This window comes from Gorilla gorilla, chromosome 6 (genome assembly GCF_029281585.2).
Source record: "Gorilla gorilla gorilla isolate KB3781 chromosome 6, NHGRI_mGorGor1-v2.1_pri, whole genome shotgun sequence".
Classification (NCBI taxonomy): Eukaryota; Metazoa; Chordata; class Mammalia; order Primates; family Hominidae; genus Gorilla; species Gorilla gorilla.
Window position 1 is genome coordinate 12,927,812 of NC_073230.2, and position 26,765 is coordinate 12,954,576.

A 26,765-nucleotide genomic window follows, 5' to 3' on the forward strand; every position below is an offset into this window, starting at 1 on the left:
GCAGAGCTGACCTGACTCGAGTGACCGGCAGCGTCTGCAGGGAGGATGGGGACGAGGAAAAGGCTCCCACTGCGCCGGGCCTCACCTTGTGAGTGAGGATCAAGCCTCCCCATCCTGCTCCCTGAGGGGGCACCTGGGTCTCCTGGTGACTCTGTGGGCATGAAAGGTGCTGAGCTCACAGTGCGGGGGCTCCCATCTGGCCACCCACTGCACGGGCCGTGAGAGCAGCACCCAGGCCTCCGAGGTGTCCCTAGGGTGGCTCCGGGGCCTGGCTCTGAAAAGGATGGCTGGCTTCTGCCCAGATGCTGCCCTGGTCACGCTCACAGCAGCCCGGGTGACTCAGGGTGACACGCTCCCCCGCCCTCCACCGCAAGCAGGGCTTAGCTGGTCTAGGGAAAGAAGGTGTCTTTTCTGCCCAATTTGTAATCCCCTTACTACTGAGGTGTGTCCAAGTCCCAGCCAGAGCGACTCCTTCCTGCACCACCCCCTCCCTGCCAGGAGCCCCAGCAGGCACCAAGCTGGGGGTCACGGTGTGGGGGCTGCCAGTGGCAGCAGACGGCTGGCCTGGGATTCCAAGCTCTCCCACGAAAGAGACTCCGGCCGCCCCAGGATGCGGCCTCGGAGCATCGTGCCAGCCCCCAGGGATCCCAGCGCCGTTTCCTCTGCACAGCTCCTGCCCACGGGCAAGCGAGTGCCACCTGCTCCTTCCACTGCAGCGTCCCGGGCTCCCTTGCCGCAGAAGGCAGGAATCCAGAGGAACGGGGCCAGCTGGCAGCGTCTGGGAACCGGCGTTTGTTCTGAACAGGCAGTACCCAGCTCAGAGCAGACGTGGTTCTCAGGGGCTGCTGGGCACAGGCTGGAGTTTGTCCACAGAGACGGCATTATGAGCAGGGTCGGGCTCTCAGGCTGGCCCACAAAACCCACAGAACCCGCAAGCCTCTCCGCGCTTTCTCCGTGGCCCTGCTCCTGAGGAAGGCCCTTGGCCACGGGGATTCCGTCCCAGACTCCGGAGGCCATCGGGGACGACCATGAAATCACGCTGACCTCGGGAGGCCGGAGACAAGCAGCCACGTGACCTAGGCAAGTTCATGCTCTCTCTGGGCCTTACTTTCTTCATCCATTAGGTGGGTACAACTGTGTCGACACTCAGAGGTTCTTGAGAATATCAAAGGGGTCAAGACCTGTACACCCATGAAAAGCACCTGGCAAAAGTCACATGAGCCCAAAGGTCCCCTCCACCCGCGGTGGCTGCCATCACCTCTGCCTCTTGCTTCCGGAACACCCCCTCCCTCCGGCCAGTGCCTCCCTTGCTGACAGCCTCTGCTCAGTCTCCCTTCCACATTTTTCTTCCTCTTCCTGGCCAATCCTTGTCACGTGTGCCCCAGCCCAATCTGTGGGCTCACCTGGTTCCATAGGTGGCTAAAGGCCACCTGTGAGCTGAGGACGCCAAAGCAACTCTCCCAGGCCAGACCTCAGCCTGGACTCAGGGCTTGGCTTAGCCCCATCGACTAGGAGGCCACACTTAACAGACCCTCCGGACCGGGCACAGTGGCTCACACCTGTGATCCCAGCCCTTTGGGCGGCCCAGGCAAGAGGATCACTTGAGCCCAGGAGTTCAAGACCAGCCAGGGCAACATAGCAAGACCCCGTCTCTACAAAAAATACAAAAAACTAGCCGGGTGGCCGGGCACAGTGCCTTACGCCTGTAATCCCAGCACTTTGGGAGGCCGAGGTGGGCGGATCACCTGAGGTCAGGAGTTCAAGACCAGCCTGGCCAACATGGTGAAACCCCGTCTCTACTAAAAATACAAAAAAAAAATTAGCCGAGTACGGTGGTGAGCGCCTGTAATCCCAGCTACTCTGGAGGCTGAGACAGGAGAATCGCTTGAACCCAGGAGGCAGAGGTTGCAGTGAGCTGAGATCATGCCATTGTACTCAAGCCTGGGTGACAGAGTGAGACTCTATCTCAAAAAAAAAAAAAAAAAAAAAAAACTAGCCAGGCATGGTCGCATGTGCCTGTAGTCCCAGCTACTCAGGAGGCTGAGGTGGGAGGATCACCTGAGCCAGAGGAGGTCGAGGCTGCAGTGAGCTGTGATCATGCCACTGCACTCCAGCCTGGGAGACAGAATGCGACCATTAAAAAAAAAAAAAAGTGGGGAAAGCCCAAATTTTACATGCATGTTGCGTCAAATTTCTAAAGCAGGGAGATTCTGAAAAGTCGCCCGTCTGGTTCTCAAAGCAACGGTCTCCAGGATGCCTGGGTCAGAGCATGAATAACCACCCCGCTCCCCATGCACGGAGCCCTGCAGTGGCTCGAGCTAAGAATCAAAGCGGCCGATCCAGGGCCTGGTGACTCCACCAGACAGGAAATACAGAGGCTTCTAGCAATCTGCTCTGCCATTTGAAAGTCCTGGGTTTGATCCTGGGCTTCTCAACCCAACACTAACAGGTCTGCAGTGGGAGGAGGTCGAGAGGGAGGGCGGCACCAAGCTGGCTGCATGGCCAGGGGGACTCCAGGGTGTGAGCCTCCAGCTCGGCTGCTCCCGAGCAGACCCGGCCACTTCCTGCCATGACTTCTGCGGGAGAGTGGAGATTTACAAGGGGCGCCCTTATCTCTACTCTGCATGGCTCCAGGGCCAAGGTCAAGCACTGGTGTTTGCGAGAGACTCAGCTCCCCCTGAGCTCCCACAGCCTCATGTGGGAAATGGGAATGATCAAGGCTGCAATCTCAGCAGATTATGGCAGGGAGGATGGGCTCAGTGCATGGCTCTCAGCAAAGGCACAAGGTGAATGCTAACTATTCTGGGGACAATGACACATGCCCACGTGCCCCTTAGGCTGGAGCATGACTTCATGTACCCACAACCCACCCCACCAGCTAAGGACTCACAGAGACACCAGCTCACTCATCTAAGCCCTGCCTCAACTTTCTCCCCCACCCAGTCCCTGGTAGTATTGAGGCTCAAGGCCTTCACTACCTTTTGGGTAATTTTTTTCTTTTTTCTTTTTTTTTTGAGACCGAGTCTCACTCTGTCACCCATGCTGGAGTGTAGTGGCCAGTGGCGCGATCTCAGCCTACTGCAAGCTCCGCCTCCCAGGTTCACGCCATTCTCCTGCCTCAGCCTCCCAAGCAGCTGGGACTACAGGCGCCCGCCACCACGCCCAGCTAATTTTTTGTATTTTTAGTAGAGACGGGTTTCACCGTGTTAGCCAGGATGGTCTCGATCTCCTGACCTTATGATCCACCCGCCTCGGCCTCCCAAAGTGCTGGGATTACAGGCGTGAGCCACGGCGCCCGGCCGAGGCCATTTTGATTTTTACTTTAAAGACTCGCCACATGGACAAAGGCCAGGGGGCTTCACACGCTCAGTCAACTCCAGGTACAGACCCGACCTATTCAGGGCTCTTCGCGTGTTCTGGCCTCCCTGGCAAAGTGCTGGGATTACAGGCATGAGCCACCGCGCCCGGCCCATTTGGGGTAATTTTTCTTTTCTTTTCTTTTCTTTTTGAGGGTCTCACTCTGTCACCCAGGCTGGAGTGCAGTGGTGTGATCTGGCTCACTGCAACCTCTGCCTCCCGGGTAAAGAGCAATTCTCCTGCCTCAGCCTCCTGAGTAGCTGGGACTACAGGTGCCTGCTGCCACGCCCCGCTAATTTCTGTATGTTTTTGGTAGAAACAGAGTTTTACCATGTTGGCCAGGCTGGTTTCCAACTCCTGACCTTAGGTGATCCGCCCACCTTGGCCTCCCAAACTGCTGGGATTACAAGAGTGAGCCACCATGCCCAAACCCATTTTGGGTAATTTTTCAAGATCAGATTTATTGGCCAAGATTTTCAAATTCATCTCAAGTTAACGAATTCTTATTCCTTAAATACTAGGAACTGACAAGAACACCATTCACTCCACAGCACAATTCAGCATAAATTCATGTTGTGCTTGGCTCTGGAAATGCCATGGTCCCTGGACACTGTCTGGTGTGGAGCTCTCCCAGGCCTGTTGTTCCACCTCCTCCCCGCTCTGGGATGGGTCCTGCTCCTAGTCCCAAGGACCATCACCTCCCAGGAGTCTGTGGTCCCCCTCCTGAGCCGACCTCTCCTGTCTCCTCCATCCTGTGCCCTGCAGTCCATCTGGGATGCCCAGGGAGGCTGCTCCCTCTCCCGGGTGAAACCCCTCGGCACTGTTGACCACCTTCCTTGTCTGCCCCATCTTCCCTACTCCCTCCCACCTCCCATTGTTCCCTGGACCCTCTGAACCGACTGCTCTCTGAAACGACTGCTCTCTGACATACTTCCAAGTCTCTGTGGTTTCTTCACATGGTACTTACTGACCCAGAAAGCATCTGCCTTGCCAGGCGTGGTGACTTATGCCTTGTAATCCCAGAACTTCGGGAGGCTGAGGCAGGTGGATCACCTGAGGTCAGGAGTTCAAGACCAGCCTGACCAATACAGCAAAACCCCGTCTCTACTAAAAATACAAAAAAATTAGCCAGGTGTGGTGGTGCACACCTGTAGTCCCAGCTGCTCCGGAGGCTGAGGTGGGAGAATCGCTTGAACCCAGGAGGCATGGGTTGCAATGAACCAAGATCACGCCACTGCACTCCAGCCTGGGTGTGTAGAATGAGACTCTGTCTCCAAAAAAAAAAAAAAAAGCAAAGATGGAGGCCAAGGGCGGTGGCTCACACCTGTAATCCCAGCACCAGCACTTTGGGAGGCCGAGATGGAGGATCACTTAAGCCCAGGCGTTCAAGACCAGTCTGGGCAACATAGTGAGACTTTGTCTCTGCACAATTTTAAAAATATATATATAGCCAGGCATGATGGCATATGCCTGTAGTCCCAGCTACTTGATAGGCTGAGGTAGGAGGATTGAGCCCAGGAGATTGAGGATGAAGTGAGCTATGATGGCACCACTGCACTCCAGCTTGGATGACAGAACGAGACCCTGTCTCAAAAATAAATAAATAAATAAAATTTAAATTAAAAAAAAAAAAGGAATTGCATTGCAAAGTCAGGTCAGAAAGGCCTGGGTTCGAATCCTGCCTCCCCCACCTACTGGCTCTGCTGAGTGGCAACAATGATGCACCTGGCGGGGTCCTGAGACGATTACACAGGATGACTCATAGTAGGGCCAGGCAATCACTCAAACACTATCAGGAATAAGGACAATAAGCTCAGACATCCGCCTCCTGCACCCCCAGCTCCTCTATATGTCGCTCTCCCCAGAGCCCCGAGACCGACGTGGCACGCTGCGAGGCCCCGCCCCAGCCTCTGCGCTCCTGGAGGGCAGGCCAGCCTCCGAACTCCACGCGAACGCCCCAGTTCCCTCCGCCAGCCTCCAGCAGAGGCCCGAGAGGTCCCCGCGGCCCCCTCACCTGAGGTCCCTCAGCCGCTTGCAGTGCTTCAACATGTCTGAGAGCGCGGGCATGTACACCACCTTCCCCATCATGCCCAGGTTGGCCAGCGACAGGGACCGCAACTGCTGGCACTGCAGGCCGATATTGACCAGCCCGGAGCCCGTAAGGACGCTGGGCAGCTGTGCGAGCGTCAGGTGCCGCAGGAAGGCCAGCTGGCCGATGGCGGCCACCTCCGAGTCCCCGACGCTCTGCGCGCGGCTGCAGGGTGGGAGCGAGTTGCGGATGGCGGGCTCGTTGCGGGGCATGGCAGAGGAGAAGTTGGACCCAATCAGCTCGAGGTGTTCCAGGAAGGGCAGGTTCTTCAGCAGAGACCAGAACACGGAGGAGGGCTGGGGCCCCGCCTGGCCGGAGAAGGGGCTGGGACAGGACTGCACGCCCACACGCACTTTCTTGCCAAAGCCGCGCGGCACTGCGTGCATGGCCGGCTGGGCGGGCGCGCGGTCGGCGCGCGGCGCGGAGTCAGCGACAGAGCAGACAGGCAGGGAGAGGGAGCGCAGGTGACGCAGCCGGGCCAGGAGCTGGCAGAGGTGGCGGCCCAGGCCCTCCGAGCTGTGGTGGTGGGCGGCCGAGAGGTTCAGGTGGCGCAGGTTGCAGCAGGACGCCACCAGCGTCTCCAGAATGCTGCTGTCGATGTCGTCCTCCGCCTTGCGGAGCAGCGAGTCTGGGGACAGGCAGTGGACGCAGCCGCTGAGGTTCAAGCTGGCCAGGCTCCGCAGGTCCTTCCCGCCGTTGATGACCTGCTGGATCAGATGGCCGCCTGACAGGGTACAGCGGCTGAAACTGAAGTAGAACGGGTTGTTGAATTTCATGTGCTGCAGGAGGGAAGAGCCGTTCAGCCAGGACTTGGGCAGCTGCAGGGCATCCAGCACGACATTGCGCGCCATGGAGTCCAGGAGGTTCTTGGTGGCGCCGCTCTCCGCGAAGCTGCCAGGGACGGAGATGAGGAAGGCGTGGAGGTTCTGAGGAGTGCGGTCGCTAAGCACAGCCAGGTAGAGCCGCACCACCTCCTGGTTGATGTAGCCGGGGGCCAGGCGCGCATAGAAGACCCGCAGGTTCTGGTAGTGCGGCACGTTGCTCTGGCCCACCATAAGCTGGCCCGAGAGGATGGCGCCCTCGCGCGTGCGGTCCAGAATCTCGAAGTAGAGCAGCAGCTTCTCTAGGCTGGTGCAGCAGGGCACCACGCCGTAGGAGGGAGTGAACAGCGTCTGCTTGAGCTCCCGCACGCGGCTCAGGGTGGCCTTGCACTCGCTGCTCAGCTGGCTGGCGTCGAAGCCGGGGCTCACGTCAATGGCCAGCGAGCGCAGGTGCTGCAGGGCCGAGAGCATCTTGGAGAGGCGCAGGGAGGTGAGGTGGCAGCCCGAGAGGTTCACCTTCACCAGGCTGCGGCAGCGGGCCACGTGTTCCACGGTGGAGCCAGGCAGCCAGTAGCAGCCAGCCATGCTCAGCTGCTGGATCTCCCGGCCGATCTCCTTCACCAGCTGCCTCACTTTGTCCTCGCTCGCCTGCGGGACAGAGGCAGGGCGGGGAGAGGAAGGAAAGGGCTGAAGGCACCTACGGGTCTCCAACCCTCAGTGTGCACACTCCCCCTTGCAGCAGCTGCTCCACCGGGAGGGAAGCTCCCCACCTCTCCCTGCCTACCTGCCCGCACTCTGACCTGGAGCCAAGAGTCAAGAGTCCCCAGCTAAGTGGGACTGGTAGAGGGGTGCAGCCACGGTAGAAAACGGTTTGGTAGGCGGGCACGGTGGCTCATGCCTGTCATCCCAGCACTTGGGGAAGCCAAGGCAGATGGATCACCTGAGGTCAGGAGTTCGAGACCAGCCTGGCCAACATGGTGAAGCCCCATCTCAACTGAAAATATAAAAACTAGTCAGGCATGGTGGTGCGCGCCTTTTATCCCAGCTACTCCAGAGGCGAAGGCAGGAGAATCGCTTGAACCTGGGAGGTGGAGGTTGCAATTAGCCAAGATCTTGCCACTACACTCCAGCCTGGGCAACAGAAAGAGACTCTGTCTCAAAAAGAAAAAAAAGGCCGGGCCCGGTGGCTCACGCCTGGAATCCCAGCCCTTTGGGAGGCCAACGAAGACAGATCACCTGAGGTCAGGAGGTCGAGACCATCCTGGCCAACATGGTGAAACCTCATCTCTACTAAAAATACAAAAATTAGCTGGGTGTGGTGGCAGGCACCTGTAAGCCAAGCTACTGGGGAGAAGGCAGGAGAATCGCTTGAACCTGGGAGGCAGAGGTTGCAGTGAGCCAAGATGGCACCACTGCACTCCAGCCTGGCGACAGAGCAAGACTCCATCTCAAAAAAGAAAAAAAAAAAACGGTTTGGTGGTGGTTCGTCAAAAAGCTAAACACAGGGCTACCACATGACCCAGCAATTTCACTCCTAGGGACAGACCCAAAGGAACTGAAAACTGAGACTCAGCCTCCCTACTCTGTGCCTGTTCACTGTGGCAGATTCACAAGAAGCCACAGGTACAAACAGCCCCAGTGTCCATCAACAGGTGGACGGACGAACCAAATGCCAACTGTCCACACAGGGAAATGTGATCCAGCCACAAAGGGGAAGGAAGGCCAGGCGCTTCAGCGCATGCCTTTAATCCCGCACTTTGGAAGCCCAAGGCAGACAGATCAGTTAATCTCAAGGGATGGAGACCAGCTTAGGAAACATAGCGAGACCCCATATCTACCAAAAAGAAAAAATATATTAGCCAGGCGTAGTGGCGCACACCTGTGGTCCCATCTACTTGGGAGGCTGAGGCAGGAGGATGGCTTGAGCCTGGGAGGTGGACGTTGCAGTGAGCTATCATCGAGCCACCACGCCCAGCCTGTTTCTGTTTTTTCAGACAAGGTCTCATTCTGTTGTCCAGGCTGGAGCACAGTGGTACAACAATAACTTACTGCAGCCTTGATGTCCCGGGGTTCAAGAGATCCTCCCACCTCAGCCTCCTGAGTAGCTGGAACTACAGACATGTGCCACCATGCCAGGCTCATTTTTCTCTTTTTTTTTTTTGTACAGATGGAGTTTCACCAAGTTGTCCAGGCGGGTCTTGAAATCCTGAGTTCATGCGATCCACCTGCCTCAGCCTCCCAAAATGCTGGCATTATAGGCATGAGCCACCAGACCCGGACAAAAAATTAAATTAAAAAAATGCTCCAGGCCAGGCACAGTGGCTCATGCCTGTAATCCCAGCACTTTGGGAGGCCGAAATGGGCGGATCACGAGGTCAGGAGTTTGAGACCAGCCTGATCAACATGGTGAAACCTCGTCTCTACTAGAAATACAAAAATTAGCCAGACGTGGTGGCAGGCGCCTGTAATCCCAGCTACTCAGAAGGCTGGGGCAGGAAAATCGCTTGAACCCAGGAGGTGGAGGTTGCAGTGAGCTGAGATAGTACCACTGCACTCTAGCCTGGGCAACAGAGTGAGACCTCGTCTCAAAAAAAAAAAAAAAAAAAAATGCTCTGGATGTACACCGAGAGGCACTGGCTAGAGGCGCCCAGCCCTTCCTCTGCAGAGAACAAAGCTTCATGGACAGGAGGCCTGGAAGCCTGATACCAGCGTTGCAGGGAGCACACTCAGCTCCCTCATCCACTGAAGACCCTCCAGCCGAAAGAGCTAAAGCTTGCCAGGCACAATGGGTCACACCTGTAATCCCAGCACTTTGTGAGGCCGAGGTGGGTGGATCACTTGAGGTCAGGAGTTCAAGACCAGCCTGGCCAACATGATGAAACCCTGCCTCTGCTAAAAATACAAAAATTAGCTGGGCATGGTGGTGGGCACCTGTAATCCCAGCTACTTAGGAGGCTGACCCAGGAGAATCATTTAAATCTGGGAGCCAGAAATTGCAGTGAGCCGGGATTGTGCCACTGCACTCCAGCCTGGGGATTCTCGTGCCTCAGCCTCCTAAGTAGCTGGGATTACAGGCGCCCACCACCACGCCCAGCTAATTTTTTGTAGAGACAGGGTTTCACCATGTTGGCCAGGCTGGTCTCGAACTACTGACCTCAGGTGATCCACCCACCTCAGCCTCCCAAAGTGCTGGGATTACAGGCATGAGCCACTGCACCTGGCCTTATTTTTATCTTTAAGATGCATTACCAGGCCGGCCGTGGTGGTTCACGCCTGTAATTCCAGCACTTTGGGAGGCCGAGGCGGGCAGATCACGAGGTCAGGAGATCGAGACCATCCTGGCTAACACAGTGAAACCCCATCTCTACTAAAAATACAAAAAAATTAGCCCGGCGTGGTGGCGGGTGCCTGTAGTCCCAGGTACTCGGGAGGCTGAGGCAGGAGAATGGCGTGAACCCGGGAGGCGGAGCTTGCAGTGAGCCGAGATCATGCCACTGCACTCCAGCCTGGGCAAAAGAACAAGACTCCGTCTCAAAAAAAAAAAAAGAATGGCTAAAACTTAAAAAACTGACAGTACCAAGTGTTGACAAGGCTGCAGAGCAATTGGAACTCCCGCACCCTGCTGGGGGGTGCAAAATGGTGCCCTCCCACTGCACCACTGGAGAGCTGCATATTTAACTTTACAACAAACAAGACCCAGCAATTCCACTCCTAGGGATCCACCAGAAAGCAAATCTCCAACCCCTCTCCCCAACTCCCAAGGCCCTAGGTTCCCTCCCAGAACCATGTCCACATACATCTGCACCCTCCTCCCCAGGCGGCACACCACCCACGTTTTTCTGCCCCTTGCTTCTGTCCCTCAATGCATCCTGCAGACGGTGCCAGTCAGGACTTGGAGTTCCTGCCGCCTATCTATCAGCACACAGGGTTCCACTGCAGGGCTGTGCCCAGTCCTCAAAGACTGAGATCTAGCTTGTTTCTCATCTCCTGCCCCCATGCCTGCTCACCTGATAGTCCTTTTGCAGCAACACGGTGTGGATGAGGCTCTTGTCAAGGCACAGGGCTGCAAGCTTCCGACAGGTACGCCGGACGTTCAGAATCAGATCTGTGCTGGGGACGTGACTCAGGATGTGAAGGAGGATCTCATCAGAGAACCCTAGGAGGTGGACCCCGTCCGCCATCCCGGCTGCTGCAGGGTGCATGTCATCATCATCATTGGAAATGTCCTGAAAATAAGGGGGACACCAAATTCCCACAGGATCCCCAAGGATGGCTGTCAGCCTAGACTGCAGCTAGGGAGAGAAGCAAAGAGAAGCCCTTATCCATGGGAAAGAAGGTGCTTTTACTAAAACTCTCAACTGCATGGCAAAGAATTCACGAAATCCTTCAAAACCCCATTATAGAGCTGTAAGCCAGGGTCTCCCTTCAAAAATGAAAGATTACAAAAAAAGATCATCATGTGTTTATTTATTTCTTTTTCTGTGAGACAGAAGTTTCACTATTGTTGTCCAGGCTGGAGTGCAATGGCGTGATCTCGGCTCACTGCAACCTCCACCTCCCAGGCTCAAGAGATTCTCCTGCCTCAGCCTCCCAAGCAGCTGGGACTACAGGCGCATGCCACTTTGTCCAGCTAATTTTTTTGGTTTTTTGTAGAGATGGGGTTTCCCTATGTTGCTCAGGCTGATTTTAAACTCCTGGGCAAGAAGTGATCCTCCTGCCTTGGCCTCCCAAAGGGTGTTTTGTTATAATAGAGACAGCGTCTTGCTATGCTGCCCAGGCTGGTCTTGAACTCCTGGGCTCCAGCCTCCCAAAGGGCTGGGATTGCATGTGTGAGCCACCATGCCCGGCCTCTTTTTTTTTTTTCTTTTTTTTTTTAGACAAGGTCTTGCTTTGTCACCCAGGGTGGAGTGCAGTGGCACAATCTCAGTTCACTGCAACCTCCGCCTCCCGGGTTGAAGCAATTCTCCTGCCTCAGCCTACCAAGTACGTGGGATTACAGGCGACTGCCACCACGCCCACGCCCGGCTAATTTTTGTATTTTTAGTAGAGACGGAGTTTCACCATGTTGGCCAATCAGGTCGCAAATTCCTGACCTCAAGTGATTCATCCACCTCAGTCTCCCAAAGTGTTGGGATTGCAGGTGTGAGCCACCACGCCCGGCCTTTTTTTTTTTTTTTTTTTTTTTTGGAGAAAGAGTCTCACTCTGTGGCCCAGGCTGGAGTGCAATGGTGCGATCTTGGTTCACTGCAACCTCCACCGCGCAGGTTCAAGAGATTTTCGTGCCTCAGCCTCCTGAGTACCTGGGATTAAAGGCATGTGCCACCGTGCCCAGCTAATTTTTGTGTTTTTAGTAAAGACGGGGTTTTGCCCTGTTGGTCAGGCTGGTCTTGAACTCCTGGCCTCGAGTGATCTGCCCTCCACAACACTGGCCTTTCAGGCATGAGCCCAGCACCTGGCCATGCACACTTCCTTTTCCATTGCTGTAGTTCATATCTGGCAAATTACAAGGTGTTCTTCCCTAATGTGGGCCTGAGTCAAAATGCCTGATGCCTTTTTGTTTTATACGATGAAGAGGGAGAAGAGCTGGACCTAATGAGACATGAAGTCCCCAGATCGGGGACAAAGGAAGGCAGAAGGCTTTAACAAGGGGAGCCTCTCAGAGCAGCTGCTCTCTGTAAAGACCACGCCGAGGAGACAGTGCCCAGAATCATCTCTACTGCATCATCTTTCCGGGGACTGTGTCTACACGACCCTCTGGCTCCAGCCTGCTCCTGCTTCCTGTACATATTTGCCTGGATGGAAGCTCTGAGTTTTGCAAAGCCAGGCTGCTACCATGGCAACTGTAAAGGCCGTGGAGGAAGAGCCTATCTGCACACCCCACATGGGTATCGGAGGTTTCCTGGGAACTCTGACTGCAACAGTTCTTTCACCCTCTCCAGACAGGATTTCCATCCTGCTAAGCCCTCACCAGGCCCTAGACAGGTGTGCTGGAATGTGTCCCACCTTTCTTCCCTGGAAACAAAGAAGTACCCTCCATCCTCCAAAAGAGAAAGCCACACAGAAACCAAAGGACATGGCCCGTAAGGACCCATGAGGCTCACGAGGGTCAGAGGTTCGACACTTACTTCTACCTTCCCTCCTAATATTTCAATAATTAGCAGAACAAGGCCGGGCACGGTGACCCACACCTGTAATCCCAGCAGTTTGGGAGGCCGAGGTGGGGAAATCACAAGGTCAAGAGATCGAGACCAGCCTGGCCAACATGGTGAAACCCCGTCTCTACTAAAAATACAAAAATTAGCCAGGCATGGTGGCAGGCGCTTGTAGTCCCAGCTACTCAGGAGGCTGAGGCAGGAGAATTGCTTGAACCCGGGAGGCAGAGATTGCAGGGAGCCAAGATCACACCACTGCACTCCAGCCTGGGCAACAGAGCAAGACTCTGTCTCAAAAGAAAATTAGCAAGACAGGCTGGGCACAGTGGCTCACACCTGTAATCCCAGCATTTTGGGAGGCTGAGGAGGGCAGATCACGAGGGCGGTTCTCGAGACCAGCCTGGCCAACATGGTGAAACCCCGTCTCTACTAAAAATACAAAAACTAGGCCAGACGTGCTGGCTCACGCCTGTAATCCCAGCACTTTGGGAGGCCAAGGCAGGCGGATCACGAAGTCAGTTCTCGAGACTAGCCTGGCCAACATGGTGAAACCCCATCTCTACTAAAAATACAAAAACTAGCCAGGCGTGGTGGCATGTGCCTGTAGTCCCAGCTACTCGGGAGGCCAAGGCAGAAGAATCACTTGAAACCGGGAGGTGGAGGTTGCAGTGAGCCGAGATTGCACCACTGCACTCCAGCCTGGGTGACATAGTGAGACTCTGTCTCAAAAAAAAAAAAAAATCCAGCATCATATAGATTCCACAGTTACACGACCATACTGAATTTTTCTTAAAACCGCACAGAAATCACAATAATTTTTTTTAAAAAGAGAGGGAGAGACAGCAGGCCAGGAATTAAGTTCCAGCTCTCTCCATCCAGCCACAGCAAATTCCACAACATCATTTTTTCCACATGCTGTGCTCCAAATAAAAGAGAAATTTTGGCCAGGCGTGGTGGCTCACGCCCGTAATCCCCAGCACTTTGGGAGGCCAAAGCAGGTGGATCATGAGGTCAGGAGTTCGAGACCAGCCTGGCCAATATGGTGAAACCCCATGTCTACTAAAAACACAAAAATTAGCCAGGCGTGGTGGTGGGCTACTGTCCACAGCAACTATCCAGCAACTCGGGGGGCTGAGGCAGAAGAATCGCTTGAACCCGGGAGGCAGAGTTTGCAGTGAGCTGAGATTGTGCCACTGCACTCCAGCCTGGGTGACAGAGTGAGACTCCATCTCAAAAAAAAAAAAAAAAAAAAAAAAAAAAAAGAGAAGTTTCATCTCAGGCCAGACCCCTGATGCAATTGTGGGGCCAGCACCCAACCTGGTGGGGCAGGCATTTGAGGGGTGATGCCCAGACAAGACGAGAAACTGGCCCAGGAAGCAGCTCGAATGGGCCTCCACCCCCACTCTCCATCTCCGGCCAGAGGACCCTAGGAGGCAGCTGCTGGGCGGGCGAGTTGAGTCATTTCCCTGGAACTTAGCTTCCGGAGACAATTTTGTTAAGTTAAGGCACCTTGCACCAAAAAAGGTGGCAAACTCTGGAGAGGAAACAAAAACCAGGGTGCAGGAAGGGCGCGGTGGCTCATGCGTGTAATTCCAGCACTTTGGGAGGCTGAGGCAGGCAGATCACTTGAGGTCAGGAGTTCGAGACTAGCCTGGCCAACATGGTGAAACCGCATCTCGACTAAAAATACAAAAATTAGCTGGGCATGGTGGCAGGCGCCTGTAATCCCATCTACTTGGGAGGCTGAGGCAAGGAGAATTGCTTGAACCCAGGAGGTGGAGGTTGCAGTGAGCCAAGATCCCACCACTGCACTCCAGCCTGGGCGAAAGAGTAAGACTCTGTCTCAAAAAAAGAAAAAAAGAAAAAAGAAAAAAAACCCCAAGTTGCAGCCTGGGCAATGTGGCAAAACCTCGTCTCTACAAAAAAATTAAAAAATTAGTTGAGCCGGGCACGGTGGCTCACGCCTGTAATCCCAGCACTTTGGGAGGCCAAAGCAGGCAGATCACGAGGCCAAGAGTTCGAGACCAGCCTGACAAACATGGTGAAACCCCGTTTCCACAAAAAATACAAAAATTAGCCAGGCATGGTGGCATGTGCCTATAGTCAGTCCCAGCTATTCAGGAGGCAGAGGTGGGAGGATCACCTGAACCCGGGAAGTGGTGGCTGCAGTGAGCCGTGATCACGCCACTGCACTCCAGCCTGGGCAACAGAGTGAGATCCTGTCTCCAAAAAAAAAAAAAAAATCTAGGTAACTGGCCGGAGGTCAAAGGCCAAGTAATGCCTCCCACAGGGCCTGGGCTCCTAAGCCCAGAACCTCCCTTCCCTCCACCACCAGGAAAGGGCAGCTGAGGCTTCCAGACAGGTCCCAACCAGGCACCTCATTCCTGGGGTCTCCTGAAATTCCAATTCTGGTGTGAGTGGCAGGCCCTGGAATGTGCTTACCAGGCACACTAGGAACCACCGGCTATAATGACAACTTGAAAGTGGTTTAAAGTGTTTAGTTATTCGCTAAACTCTGTGTTTTATGTACTTTTCAGAATATGTAACATTTCACAGTTTTTTCAAAACCCTTTCTTTGTAGAGATGGAGTTTTGCCACGTTGCCCAGGCTGGTCTCAAACTCCTGAGCTCAAGTGATCTGTGCCCGGCCTAGTTTTTTTCAAAAGTTAAGCAAAATTAAGATCTGAAATCTTGGCCGGGCATGGTGGCTCACGCCTGTAATCCCAGCACTCTGGGAGGCCAAGGCAGGTGGATCACGAGGTCAGGAGATCGAGACCATCCTGGCTAACATGGTGAAACCCCGTTTCTACTAAAACAAACAAAAAAATTAGCCAGGGGCCGGGCACGGTGGCTCATGCCTGTAATCTCAGCACTTTGGGAGGCTGAAGCGGGTGGATCACGAGGTCAGGAGTTCAAGACCAGCCTGGCCAAGATGGTGAAACCCCGTCTCTACTAAAAATACAAAAATTAGCCAGGCATGGTGGCGCACGCCTGTAGTCTCAGCTACTTGGGAGGCTGAGGCAGCAGAATCGCTTGAACCCGGGAGACAGAGGTTGTGATGAGCTGAGATCGTGCCATTGCACTCCAGCCTGGGTGACAAGAGTGAAACTCCGTCTTAATAATAAAAGGCCAGGCACAGTGGCTCAAGTCTGTAATCCCAGCACTTTGGGAGGCCGAGGCAGGTGGATCACGAGGTCAGGAGATCGAGACCATCCTGGCTAACGTGGTGAAACCCCGTCTCTACTAAAAATACAAAAAAATAGCCGGGCTTGGTGGCAGGCGCCTGTAGTCCCAGCTACTCAGGAGGCTGAGACAGGAGAATGGCGTGAGCCCGGGAGGCGGAGCTTGCAGTGAGCCGAGATCGCACCACTGCACTCCAGCCTGGGTGACAGAGTGGGACTCCGTCTCAAAAAAAAAAATAATAATAATAATAATAATAATAATAAAAAATAAAGAATGGGCCCCAACCTATTTATGACTCAGGCACCCAATGAAATCACAGGATTCACAAATCAACTGGTAAGACATCTGGGATGTACTTTAATCCACGGGGGACAGGAGAGGTGGGCAAGAGTTGGGGGAGAGGTAGGGAAGAGTGGGGGGAGAGGTGGGGAAGAGTGGGGGGAGAGGTGGGGAAGAGTGGGGGGAGAGGTGGGGAAGAGTGGGGGGAGAGGTGGGGAAGAGTGGGGGGAGAGGTGGGGAAGAGTGGGGGGAGAGGTGGGCAGAGTGGGGGGAGAGGTGGGGAAGAGTGGGGGGAGAGGTGGGGAAGAGTGGGGGGAGAGGTGGGGAAGAGTGGGGGGAGAGGTGGGGAAGAGTGGGGGGAGAGGTGGGGAAGAGTAGTGGGAGAGGGGGAGACAGAGATGAACCCAGATGGGTCATATGTTGACAACTACTGAAACTAGACAACGAGTGTGTAGAAACAAGTTCATTGGCCGGGCGCGGTGGCTCACCCCAGTAATCTCAGCACTTTGGGAGGCCGAGGTGGGCAGATTACAAGGTCAAGAGAGCAAGACCATCCTGGCCAACATGGTGAAACTCCGTCTCCACTAAAAATACAAAAATTAGCCGGGCGTGGAGGCGCGTGCCTGTAGTCCCAGCTACTCGGGAGGCTGAGGCAGGAGAATTACTTGAACCCGGGAGGCGGAGGTTGCAGTGAGCCAAGATCGCACCACTGCAGTCCAGCCTTCCAGCATGGTGACAGAGTGAGACTCCATCTCAAAAAAAAAAAAAAGAAAGAAGTTCATTATGCCATTCTTCTACAAATGGGTTAAGTTTTACATTATAAAATAGTGTTGGCTGGGCATGGTGGCTCACACCTGTAATTCCAGCACTTTGGGAAGCCAGGGGCAGGCAGATTACCTGAGGTCAGGAGTTCGAGACCAGCCTGGCCAACATGGTGAAACCTCATCTCTACTAAAAATACAAAAATTAGCCAGGCATGGTGGCAGGTGCCTGTAATCCCAGCTACTCGGGAGGCTGAGGCAGGAGAATCGCTTGAACCCGGGAGGCGGAGATTGCAGTGAGCTGAGATCATGCCACTACACTCTAGCCTGGGTGACAAGAGTGAAACTCCATCTCAAAAAAAAAAAAAAAAAGCCCGGGCACAGTGGCTCACGCCTGTAATCCCAGCGCTTTGGGAGGCCTAGACAGGCAGATCACGAGGTCAGGAGTTTGAGACCAGCCTGACTAACACGGTGAAACCCCGTCTCTACTAAAAATACAAAAATTAGCCAGATGTGGTGGCAGGCGCCTGTAATCCCAGCTACTCAGGAGGCTGAGGCAAGAGAATCACTTGAACCCAGGAGGCGGAGGCTGCAGTGAGCTGGGATTGCCCCACTGCACTCCAGCCTGGGCGACAGAGCGAGACTCCGTCTCAAAAAAAAAAAAAAACAAAAGTGTTTAGGGGCCAGGCACAGCGGCTCACACTTGTAATCCCAGCACTTTGGGAGCCCACAGCAGAAGGATCTCTTGAGCCTAGGAGTTCAAGGTTGTAGCGAGCCCTGGTTGTGCCTCTCCACTCCAGCCTGGATGACAGAATGAGTGCCTGTCTCAGAAAAGTAACAAAAACAGACCGTCGTACTGGCTCACGCTTGTAATCCCAGAGCTTTGGGAGGTGGAGGAGGGCCTCACTTGAGTCCTGGAGTTCCAGACCAGCCTGGCCAATATAGTAAAACCCCATCTTTGCAAAAATACAAAAATTAGGCAGGCGTGGTGGCAGGCACCTGTCATCCCAGCTACTTGGGAGGCTGAGGCAGGAGCATCTCTTGAATCCAGGGGGTAGAGGCTGCAATGAGCCAAGATCGTGCCACTGCACTGCAGCCTGGGTAACAGAGCAAGACCCTGTCTCAACAACAACAACAAAAAACTGACCAGGTACGGTGGCTCACACCTATAACCCCAGCACTTTGGAAGGACAAGGTGGGAGGACAGCTTGAGCCCAGGAGTTGGAGACCAGCCTAAGCAATATAGCAAGAAATTTGAAAAGTCTTCAATCGCAGGCGTGATCTAAAGGGATAAATGATGTTAAAGTCTTTACTGTTTCTCCAATGCCCCTCTTCTTAGGACTTTGCTTGTCTGCTTGGCATTTTCTAGGCCGTCCCTTAAGATACGGCACTGCTGCTACCCAGCCTATGCACAAGCTGTCCCCTTGACCAGACATGCCACCAAGCAAGGGAAACTGCTACACTCTCAAACTTCAGCTGAAAAGCTCCTTCCTCAGGGAAGCCCTCCCAGTACTCTCCAGGCACACTTAACTCACTGCCTCCCACAGCTGACCAGGTCTCCCCTTCCAGCCTCATCAGACAAACTAATGATTTCCCCACCACTCCAGGAATGCCTTCTGAACAGGGAGCATTTTTTATTTACTTTTTTTGAGACAGGATTTCACTCCATCTCCCAAGCAGGAGTGCAGTAGCACAATCATAGCTCACTGCAGCGATGGCCTCCTGGGCTTAAGTGATCCTCCTGCCTCAGCCTCCCGAATAGATGGGACTACAGCCGCATGCCCCCACACCAGGCTAATTTTGTAATTTTTGTAGAAATGGGATCTTGTTATGTTGCCCACGCTGGTCTCGAACTCCTGGCTTCAAGCAATCTTCCTATCTTGGCCTCCCAAAGCACTGGGATTATAGGCAAGAGCCACCACGCCTAGCCAGGGAGTTTTTGTGGGGTTTTTATGGTTTTTTATTTTTAGGGAGAACACGGTTTTACTCTGTTGCCCAGGATGCAGTGCAGTGCTATGATCTCAGCTCAGTACAACCTCCACCTCCCAGGCTCAAGCAATCCTCCCACCTCAGCCTCCCCAGTAGCTGGGACTACAGGTGCACACCACCATACCTGGCTAATTTTTGTTTTGTTTTGTTTTGTTTTGTTTTGATACAGAGTCTCGCTCTGTCGCCAAGGCTGGAGTGCACTGGCATGATCTCAGCTTACTGCAACCTCCGCTGCCCAGATTCAAGGGATTCTCCTGCCTCAGCCTCTAGGATAGCTGGGACTGCAGGCATGTGCCACCATGCCTGGCTAATTTTTTTGTATTTTTGGTAGAGATGGGGGTTTCACCATGTTGGCCAGTCTGGTCTCGAACTCCTGACCTCTTGACCTGCCCGCTCGGCCTCCCAAAGTGCTGGGATTACAGGCGTGAGCTACCACAGCCAGCTAATTTTTGTAGAGACAGGGCTTCCATGTTACCCAGGCTGGTCTCGAACTCCTGGGCTCAAGCAATCTACCCACCTTGGCCTCCCAAAGTGCTGGGATTACAGGCAAGAGCCACCATGCCCTGCCAGGATCATTTTTAATACTCGAGAAAAAGAGGTACTGAGGCCGGGCGTGGTGGCTCACGCCTGTAATCCCAGCACTTTGGGAGGCCAAGGCGGGTGGATCACGAGGTCAGGAGATTGAGACCATCCTGGCTAACACGGTGAAACCCCGTCTCTAGTAAAAAAAAAAATACAAAAAATTAGCTGGGCATGGTGGCGGGCACCTGTAGTCCCAGCTACTCGGGAGGCTGAGGCAGAAGAATGGCATGAACCCGGGAGGCGGAGCTTGCAATGAGCCGAGATCACGCCACTGCACTCCAGCCTGGGCAACAGAGCGAGACTCCGTCTCAAAAAAAAAAAAAAGAAAAAGAAAAAGAGGCACTGAACCATGTGAAGTGCTATTTAAAAAAAAAAAAAAAAAAAGCAGAGTCCAGCTGGGTGCTGTGGCTCACGCCTGTAATCCCAACACTTTGGGAGGCCAAGGCGGGTGGATCACCTGAGGTCAGGAGTTCGAGACCAGCATGGCCAACGTGGCGAAACCCCCTCTCTACTGAAAATACAAAAATTAGCCAGGTGTGGTGATGCACACCTGTAATCCCAGCTACTTGGAGGGCTGAGACAGGCAAATCGCTTGAGCAGGGGAGGCGGAGGTTGCAGATCACACCGCTGCACTCCAGCCTGGGCGACAGAGCGAGACTCTGTCTCAAAAACAAAGAACAAACAAACAAACAAGGAACAGAGAGGGCTTTGAGCTGTAATTCTGTAAGACAAAGGTACCAGGACCCCCCTTCTTCCCTGACCCCAAGCACACACAGCTAACTGGAATCTTCATTTCAATCTTATCAATCAGCAGTTGAGCCACACACCGTTCCTTGTCAATCAAGAAGCCACTGGGATCATTTCTAGGCCAAATTCACTGCAAATGTAGAAGGGCGGTGAGCACAGCGACCCCCAGCCATCTCCAGAGACCCTGCCCCATCACTCTGAGGAAGACACTTGAGCCTCTCACTCTTGCTCCCTAGAACCCAGGCAAGCTCCTAAATCTGCGAAGTGCACCCAACGATCTGAGACCTGAAAGGTGACAGATACCAACCCAGGTGCCCATACAGATAGGCAGGAGGCATCAACGGGAAGCCACTAGTCAGAGTCTAGAGCCCCCGACGCACCCCTGTCTGCAGAGACAATACTTTGCACCACATTACAGGGACGCGGCAGGCTTCTCCATCGGACCCAGATTTGGGGAGTGTTGGGAAAGAATTCCAGGGTACGTCGTAAGTCCCTCAGGTGAAATGGCTTTTCCTCCATCACCCACCCCCCACGTCATTCAGCAAGCAGGCTCCAGGGAGAAGTGGGCTGGGGCTGAAGCTGAGCATCCAGAGATAGAAGATGGAGTAGGACGTGGGCACGGAGGGGGAATGTCCCAGGGCTGCAGGGGCCCAGCCAAGGAACCGGGGCACTGAGAAAGGGGTCTCGGAGGAGCCTGGACCCTCAGGGGACGGAGAGACGGGGACAACTCTGGCGATCAGGAATGGACGAGCGAAGGGGGAGACAGCTTGTGCCTTCCGAGGCAGGGTAGGAGTCTTGGGGACAGGATGCGGGAAGGACGGGAGCAGGGGCAAGGCCAGGGTCAGGATGGGAAGGACGGGGCGGGGTAGGGGTCGGGATAGAAAGGATGCAAAGGAACCCGGGTCGGGATGGAAGAACCCAGGGAGACCGAGGCCGCCGAGGCAGAAGCAGAGCGGAGACAGTCGCGGACAGTACCTCTCCGGAGCTGGCCATGTCGCCGGCGGGTCCGAGCCGCGGCCGCGGGATCCGCAACCCCGGGCCTCCCACCTGCCCGGCTAGGGATGCTCGAAGCCGGCGCGTCCACGGCTCAACCGACACCCCGGCAAGGAGCGGGCTCTCGTCACTTCCGGCGCCCGCCGACACGCACTTCCGTTCGTCCGCCGGTGGGCCCTAGGCGGCCGCCATGTTGAATGTGGCTCCGCCCGGGGAGCTGCTGGAGCACGAGGGAGCCAAGAAGAGCTCCAAGGACCTCTGCCTCTTCTCTGAGCTCGTTCTTAGGCCCCTCTGCCGTCTGCACGCTCATTTCCAGCCACCCGGCCTCCGATGCCGGCCTAGCACGTTCCCCGCGCCAGGCTTTTGCATTTGCTCTTCCCACTGTCTTTCGTGTGCAAAAGCCACAGGTCCTGAGCACCGCACCCCTCATGGAATAGCGTCGCCTCCTCTCTACCTTCACACACGCCCCGAAACTTGCCTCTCATCCTGTGTCTCTATAGATTTTTGCACCATCTGACCGACGGTATCTTTTTATTTTTATTTTTATTTTTTTTGATCCTCCTCTAATAAACTGTAAGCAGGGACAGGATTTCCCAATACCTGAAACTATCCCTGGAATGTGATAGACACTGACTGAATACATACTTGCTAAGTAAACACGAATGTATGTACCCTCACACTTAAGCGTTTGCGTTTTAAAATAATTAGACCCGGCCGGGCTTGGTGGCTCATGCTAGTAACCCCAGCACTTTGGGAGGCCGAGGCGGGCGGATCGCCTGAGGTCAGGAGTTTGAGACTAGCCCGGCCAACATGGTAAAACCTCGTCTCTACTAAAAATACAAAAATTAGCTGGGCGTGGTGGCGCACGCCTGTAGTCCCAGCTATTCGGGAGGCTGAGGCAGGAGAATTGCTTGAACCCGGGAGACGGAGGTTGCAGTAGCTGAGATCTGGCCACTGCACCCCAGATGGAGCAACAGAGTGAGACTCCGTCTCAAAATAAATACGTACATACATACATACATACTTATAGCCGACAGGATGGCTCACGCCTGTAATTCCAACATTTCAGGAGGCCCAAGCGGGAGGATCCCTTGAGGCCAGTCGTTCCAGACCAGCCTGGGCAACACAGCAAGAACCCCCACGCCCTCTACAAAAAATAAACATTTCCTGGAGACTGAGGCGGGAGGATCGCTTGAGCCCAGGAGTTCCAGGCTGCAGTGAGCTGAGATTGCGCCACTGCACTCCAGCCTGGATGACAGAGCAAGACTCTTGTCTCCTCAACAAATAAATACATAAAAATATTTTACTAATAAAAATCCCTGGGGAAAGTTCATTCTCTGGAATCAAAAGAACTGGGTTTGAGGCCAAGCACAGTGGCTCACGCCTGTAATCCCAGCACTTTGGGAGGCTGACGCAGGAGGATCGCTTGAGCCCAGGAGTTTGAGACCAGCCTGGGCAACACAGCAAGACTTCTTTCTACAAAAAAATAAGACGAAGAAAGAAAAAAAAAAAAAGAAAGGCCAGGCGCGGTGGCTCACACCTGTAATCCCAGCACTTTGGGAGGCCGAGGCAGGTGAATCACCTGAGGTCAGGAGTTCAAGACTAGCCTGACCCCGTCTCTACTAAAAAAATAAATACAAAAATTAGCCAGGCGTGGTGGTGTGCACCTGTAATCCCAGCTACTTGGGAGGCTCAGGCAGCAGAATTGCTTGAACCCAGGAGATGAAGGTTGCAGTGAGCCAAGATGGTACCTCCAACCTGGGCAACAGAGCAAGACTCCATTTCAAAAAAATAAAATAAAATCTTAAAATCATGAAAAAAAAAAAAAGAAGAAAGAAAGAAAAAAGAACTGGGTTTGAATACTGGAACTAATTCTGGGTAACCCTAAGCAAGTGTATCCGTTTTCTAGGGCTGGCCTAAGTTTCACAAACGGGGTAGCGTAAACAGCAGAAATGTCTTCTCTCACAGTTCCAGAGGCCAGAAATTGTAAATAAAGCTGATAGTGGATCATGCTCCCTTCAAAGGCTCTAGAGGATCCTCCCTTGCTTTTTCCTTTGAATTTTATATATATACACATATATAAATATACATATATACATTTTTTTTTTTTTAGGTGGAGTCTCGCTCTGTCGCCCAGGCTGGAGTACAGTGGCGTGATCTCAGCTCACTGCAAGCTCCACCTCCCAGATTCATGCCATTCTCCTGCCTCAGCCTCCTGAGTAGCTGGGACTACAGGCGCCTGCCACCACGCCCAGCTAATTTTTTGTATTTTTAGTAGAGACAGGGTTTCACTGTGTTAGCCAGGATGGTCTCGATCTCCTGACCTTGTGATCTGCCCACCTCGGCCTCCTAAAGTGCTGGGATTACAGGCGTGAGCCACCATGCCCGGCCAATTTCATATATTTTTTAATAGAGACAGGGTCTTGTTGTGTTACCCAGTCTGGTCTTGAACTCCTGGGTTCAAGTGATCCTCCTGCCTCAGCCTCCCAAAGTGCTGGGATTACAGGTGTGAACCACCATGCCAACATTTTTCGTAGCTTGGGTGGTTCCCTGAAATCCTTGGAGTCCCTCGGCCTGCAGCTCATTACTGCAATGTCTTCCTCCATCTTCAGGTGGCCGTCTCCCCACTGTCTCTCTATGTGTCCTCTCCTCGTCTTCTAAGGACACCAGTCATGTTGGATTTAAGGGCTCGTCTTTTTTTTTTTTTTTGAGACGGAGTCTGGCTCTGTCGCCCAGGCCGGAGTGCAATGGCGCAATCTTGGCTCACTGCAACCTCCGCCTCCCGGGTTCAAGCGATTCTCCTGCCTCAGCCTCCTGAGTAGCTGGGATTACAGGCACGTGCCACCACACCCAGCTCATTTTTGTATTTTTAGTAGAGACGGGGTCTCACCACTTTGGCCAGGATGGTTTCAGTCTCTTGACCTTGTGATCCGCCCGCCTCAGCCTCCCAAAGTGCTAGGATTACAGGCGTGAGCCACCGCACCCGACCAGGGCTCATCTTAATCCAGCATGATTTCACCTTAACTAATTACAATCCAACATGATTTCACCTTAACTAATTACATCTGCAAAGACCCCATTACAAATAAGGCCATATTCTAGGCCAGGGGCGGTGGCTCTCGCCTGTAATCCCAGCACTTCGGGAGGCAGAGGCGGGCAGATCACGAGGTCAGGAGATGGAGACCATCCTGGCTAACACGGTGAAACCCATCTCTATTAAAAATACAAAAAATTAGCCGGGCATGGTGGCGGGCGCCTGTAGTCCCAGCTACTCCCGAGGCTGAGGCAGGAGAATGGCATGAACCTGCGAGGCGGAGCTTGCAATGAGCGGAGATCGCGCCACTGCACTCCAGCCTGGGCGACGAGCGAGACTCCGTCTCAAAAAATAAATAAATAAATAAATAAGGCCATATTCTGAGGTTCCAGGTGGACATGAATATCTGGGGGACACTGTTTACCCTAGCACATTGAGTTTCATCTCATAACCCCCAGGCCTCTTTCCCCCCACCAACATCATAGGGTTGATCACTTATTAGTACGGAGAGGTCTCTGGTGAGCTCCAATTGTGGATCACGGGGGTGGCTGGGGAACAGAGGGACAGTCCTTGCCCCCAAAGAGCTCATGGTTTCGTCCACAGTAAAGTACAACTTTAGGTATCACAAAAATGAGTGTTGGGGCAGGTGCAGTGGCTCACACCTGTAATCCCAGAACTGTGGGAGGCCAAGGAGGCCAGATCACCTGATGTCAGGAGTTCAAGACCAGCCTGGCCAACATTCAAAACCTCATCACTACTAAATATACAAAAATTAGCCGGGCATGGTGGCGGGCGCCTGTAATCCCAGCTACTTGGGAGGCTGAGACAGGAGAATCTCTTGAACCTGGGAGGCAGAGGTTGCAGTGAGCCAAGATCACGCCACCGCACTCCAGCCTGGGCGATAAAAGTGAAACTCTGCCTCAAAAAATAAAAAATAAAAAAAAAGAATGTTAATGATAGTTCCCATTGTTTGCTATTGGGGCCTAATTCTGGCCCAGGCAAGCATCTGGGAGAGTTTCACAGAACCCTGAAGTTTCTATCCTCCAGGCCTCCTGCCACCTGCCTGTCCTCCTCCTTTCTCCTCTGCCCAGCCACTCTGGTCCATCATGTGTGAAACACTCAAGGTCTCATCTACGCACTGCAAGGGTCCCTTCTCTGGGGAAAATACTTTCCCCCTGGTCTTGCTGGTTCTGGCCATAACTCAAACGTCGCATCTTCCTAGCACGTCTTCCCTGGAATTCTCTTTCCTAGCCTCTCTGACCCATTCCTCCTTTTTTCCCTATAATCTGTCACAAGATGTGCTTTTCTTTTTTTTTTTTTTTTTTTGTTTTGCCTTTTCTCTTTTGAGATGGAGTTTCGCTCTTGTTGCCCAGGCTGGAGTGCAATGGCACGATCTTGGCTCACCACAACCTCTGCCTCCCAGGTTCAAGCAATTCTCCTGCCTCAGCCTCCCGAGCAGTTGGGATTACAGGCATGCCTGGCTCATTTTGTTTTTTTGTTTTTTTGTTTTTTTTTTTTTGAGACGGAGTCTCGCTCTGTCGCCCAGGCTGGAGTGCAGTGGCGGGATCTCGGCTCACTGCAAGCTCCGCCTTCCGGGTTCACGCCATTCTCCTGCCTCAGCCTCCCGAGTAGCTGGGACTACAGGTGCCCGCCACTGCGCCCAGCTAATTTTTTGTATTTTTAGTAGAGACGGGGTTTCCTTGTGGTCTCGATCTCCTGACCTCGTGATCTGCCCGCCTCTGCCTCCCAAAGTGCTGGGATTACAGGCGTGAGCCACTGCGCCCGGCGAATTTTGTATTTTTAGTAGAGACGGGGTTTCTCCATGTTGAGGCTGGTCTCGAGCTCCTGACCTCAGGTGATCTGCCCACCTCGGCCTCCCAAAGTGCTGGGATTACAGGCATGAGCCACCGCTCCTGGCCACAAGATATGTTTTTCATTGCAGCAGTCCTTCCCTTCCCCTTTCCCTCCCCTTCCCCTTCTCCTCCCCTCCCCTCCCCTCCCTTTTTTTCCTTTCCTAGACAGGATCTTGCTCTGTTATCCAGGCTGGAGCGCAATGGCACAATCACAGCTCTCTGCAGCCTCAACTCCCGGACTGAAGCAGTCCTCCCACCTCAGCCTCCCAAGGGGGAGCTGGGACCACAAGCATGCACCACAATGTCCAGCTAATTTTGTTTATTTTTTGTACTGACAGGGTCTCACTTTGTTACCCAGGCTGATCTCAAACTCCTGGGCTGAAGCGATCCTCCCACCTCCCAAAGTGCTGGGATTACAGGCATGAGCCACTCTGCCCAGCCTGACCAGTTTATTTTCTGTCCTCCACTAGAACAGTGCTTGGCAGTAGCAGGCCCTTGATCAATGTTTGCCAAATAAATGGTGAATTGAATGAGATGATGCATCTCGTGTCCAGTGCAGAGGAGTGATTCAATCAACAGAAACTATAACCACTAATACTATTATGAATTCTAGTAAGGAAGGACTCCCACATTGCATGGGTGTCCCCAAGTTTCAGGAACATTCAACATGAAAACCAATGAGGCCGGGCGCAGTGGCTTACACCTGTAACCTCAGCACTTTAGTCTCTACTAAAAATACAAAAATTAGCCCAGTGTGATGGCGGGCACCTGTAATCCCAGCTACTCGAGAGGCTGAGACGTAAGAATCACTTGAACCCAGGAGGCGGAGGTTGCAGTGAGCCGAGATTGCGCCACTGCACTCCAGCCTGGGTGACAGAGAGAGACTCCATCTTGAAAAAAAAGAAAGATGGAAACCAGTGAGTGCT

The 26,765-nt window shown here is 53.7% G+C and overlaps 1 protein-coding gene and 1 non-coding gene across 5 annotated transcripts in view; both read right to left on the reverse strand.

Annotated features, from left to right (window-relative positions):
- Positions 1-21,458, reverse strand: part of FBXL18 (F-box and leucine rich repeat protein 18) — an 87,022-nt gene extending 65,564 nt beyond the window's left edge. The window contains exons 1-3 of one of the 4 annotated variants that reach the window (XM_055346457.2): positions 20,935-21,457; positions 10,275-10,493; positions 5,372-6,915 (exon numbers count right to left, since the gene is read on the reverse strand). In XM_055346457.2, the coding sequence (XP_055202432.1) occupies positions 5,372-6,915; positions 10,275-10,493; positions 20,935-20,952 (1,781 nt within the window). In that variant the 5' untranslated portion in view covers positions 20,953-21,457. Of the gene's footprint in view, positions 1-5,371; positions 6,916-10,274; positions 10,494-20,934 lie in introns of all 4 variants that reach the window. The other 3 variants (XM_004045057.5, XM_063708080.1, XM_055346460.2) reach the window with 3 other exon arrangements.
- MIR589 (microRNA mir-589) lies at positions 748-858 on the reverse strand. Its single transcript, NR_106452.1, has one exon. It is a non-coding gene; the product is annotated as a microRNA mir-589 (primary transcript).
- Positions 21,459-26,765: the final 5,307 nt, after the last annotated feature.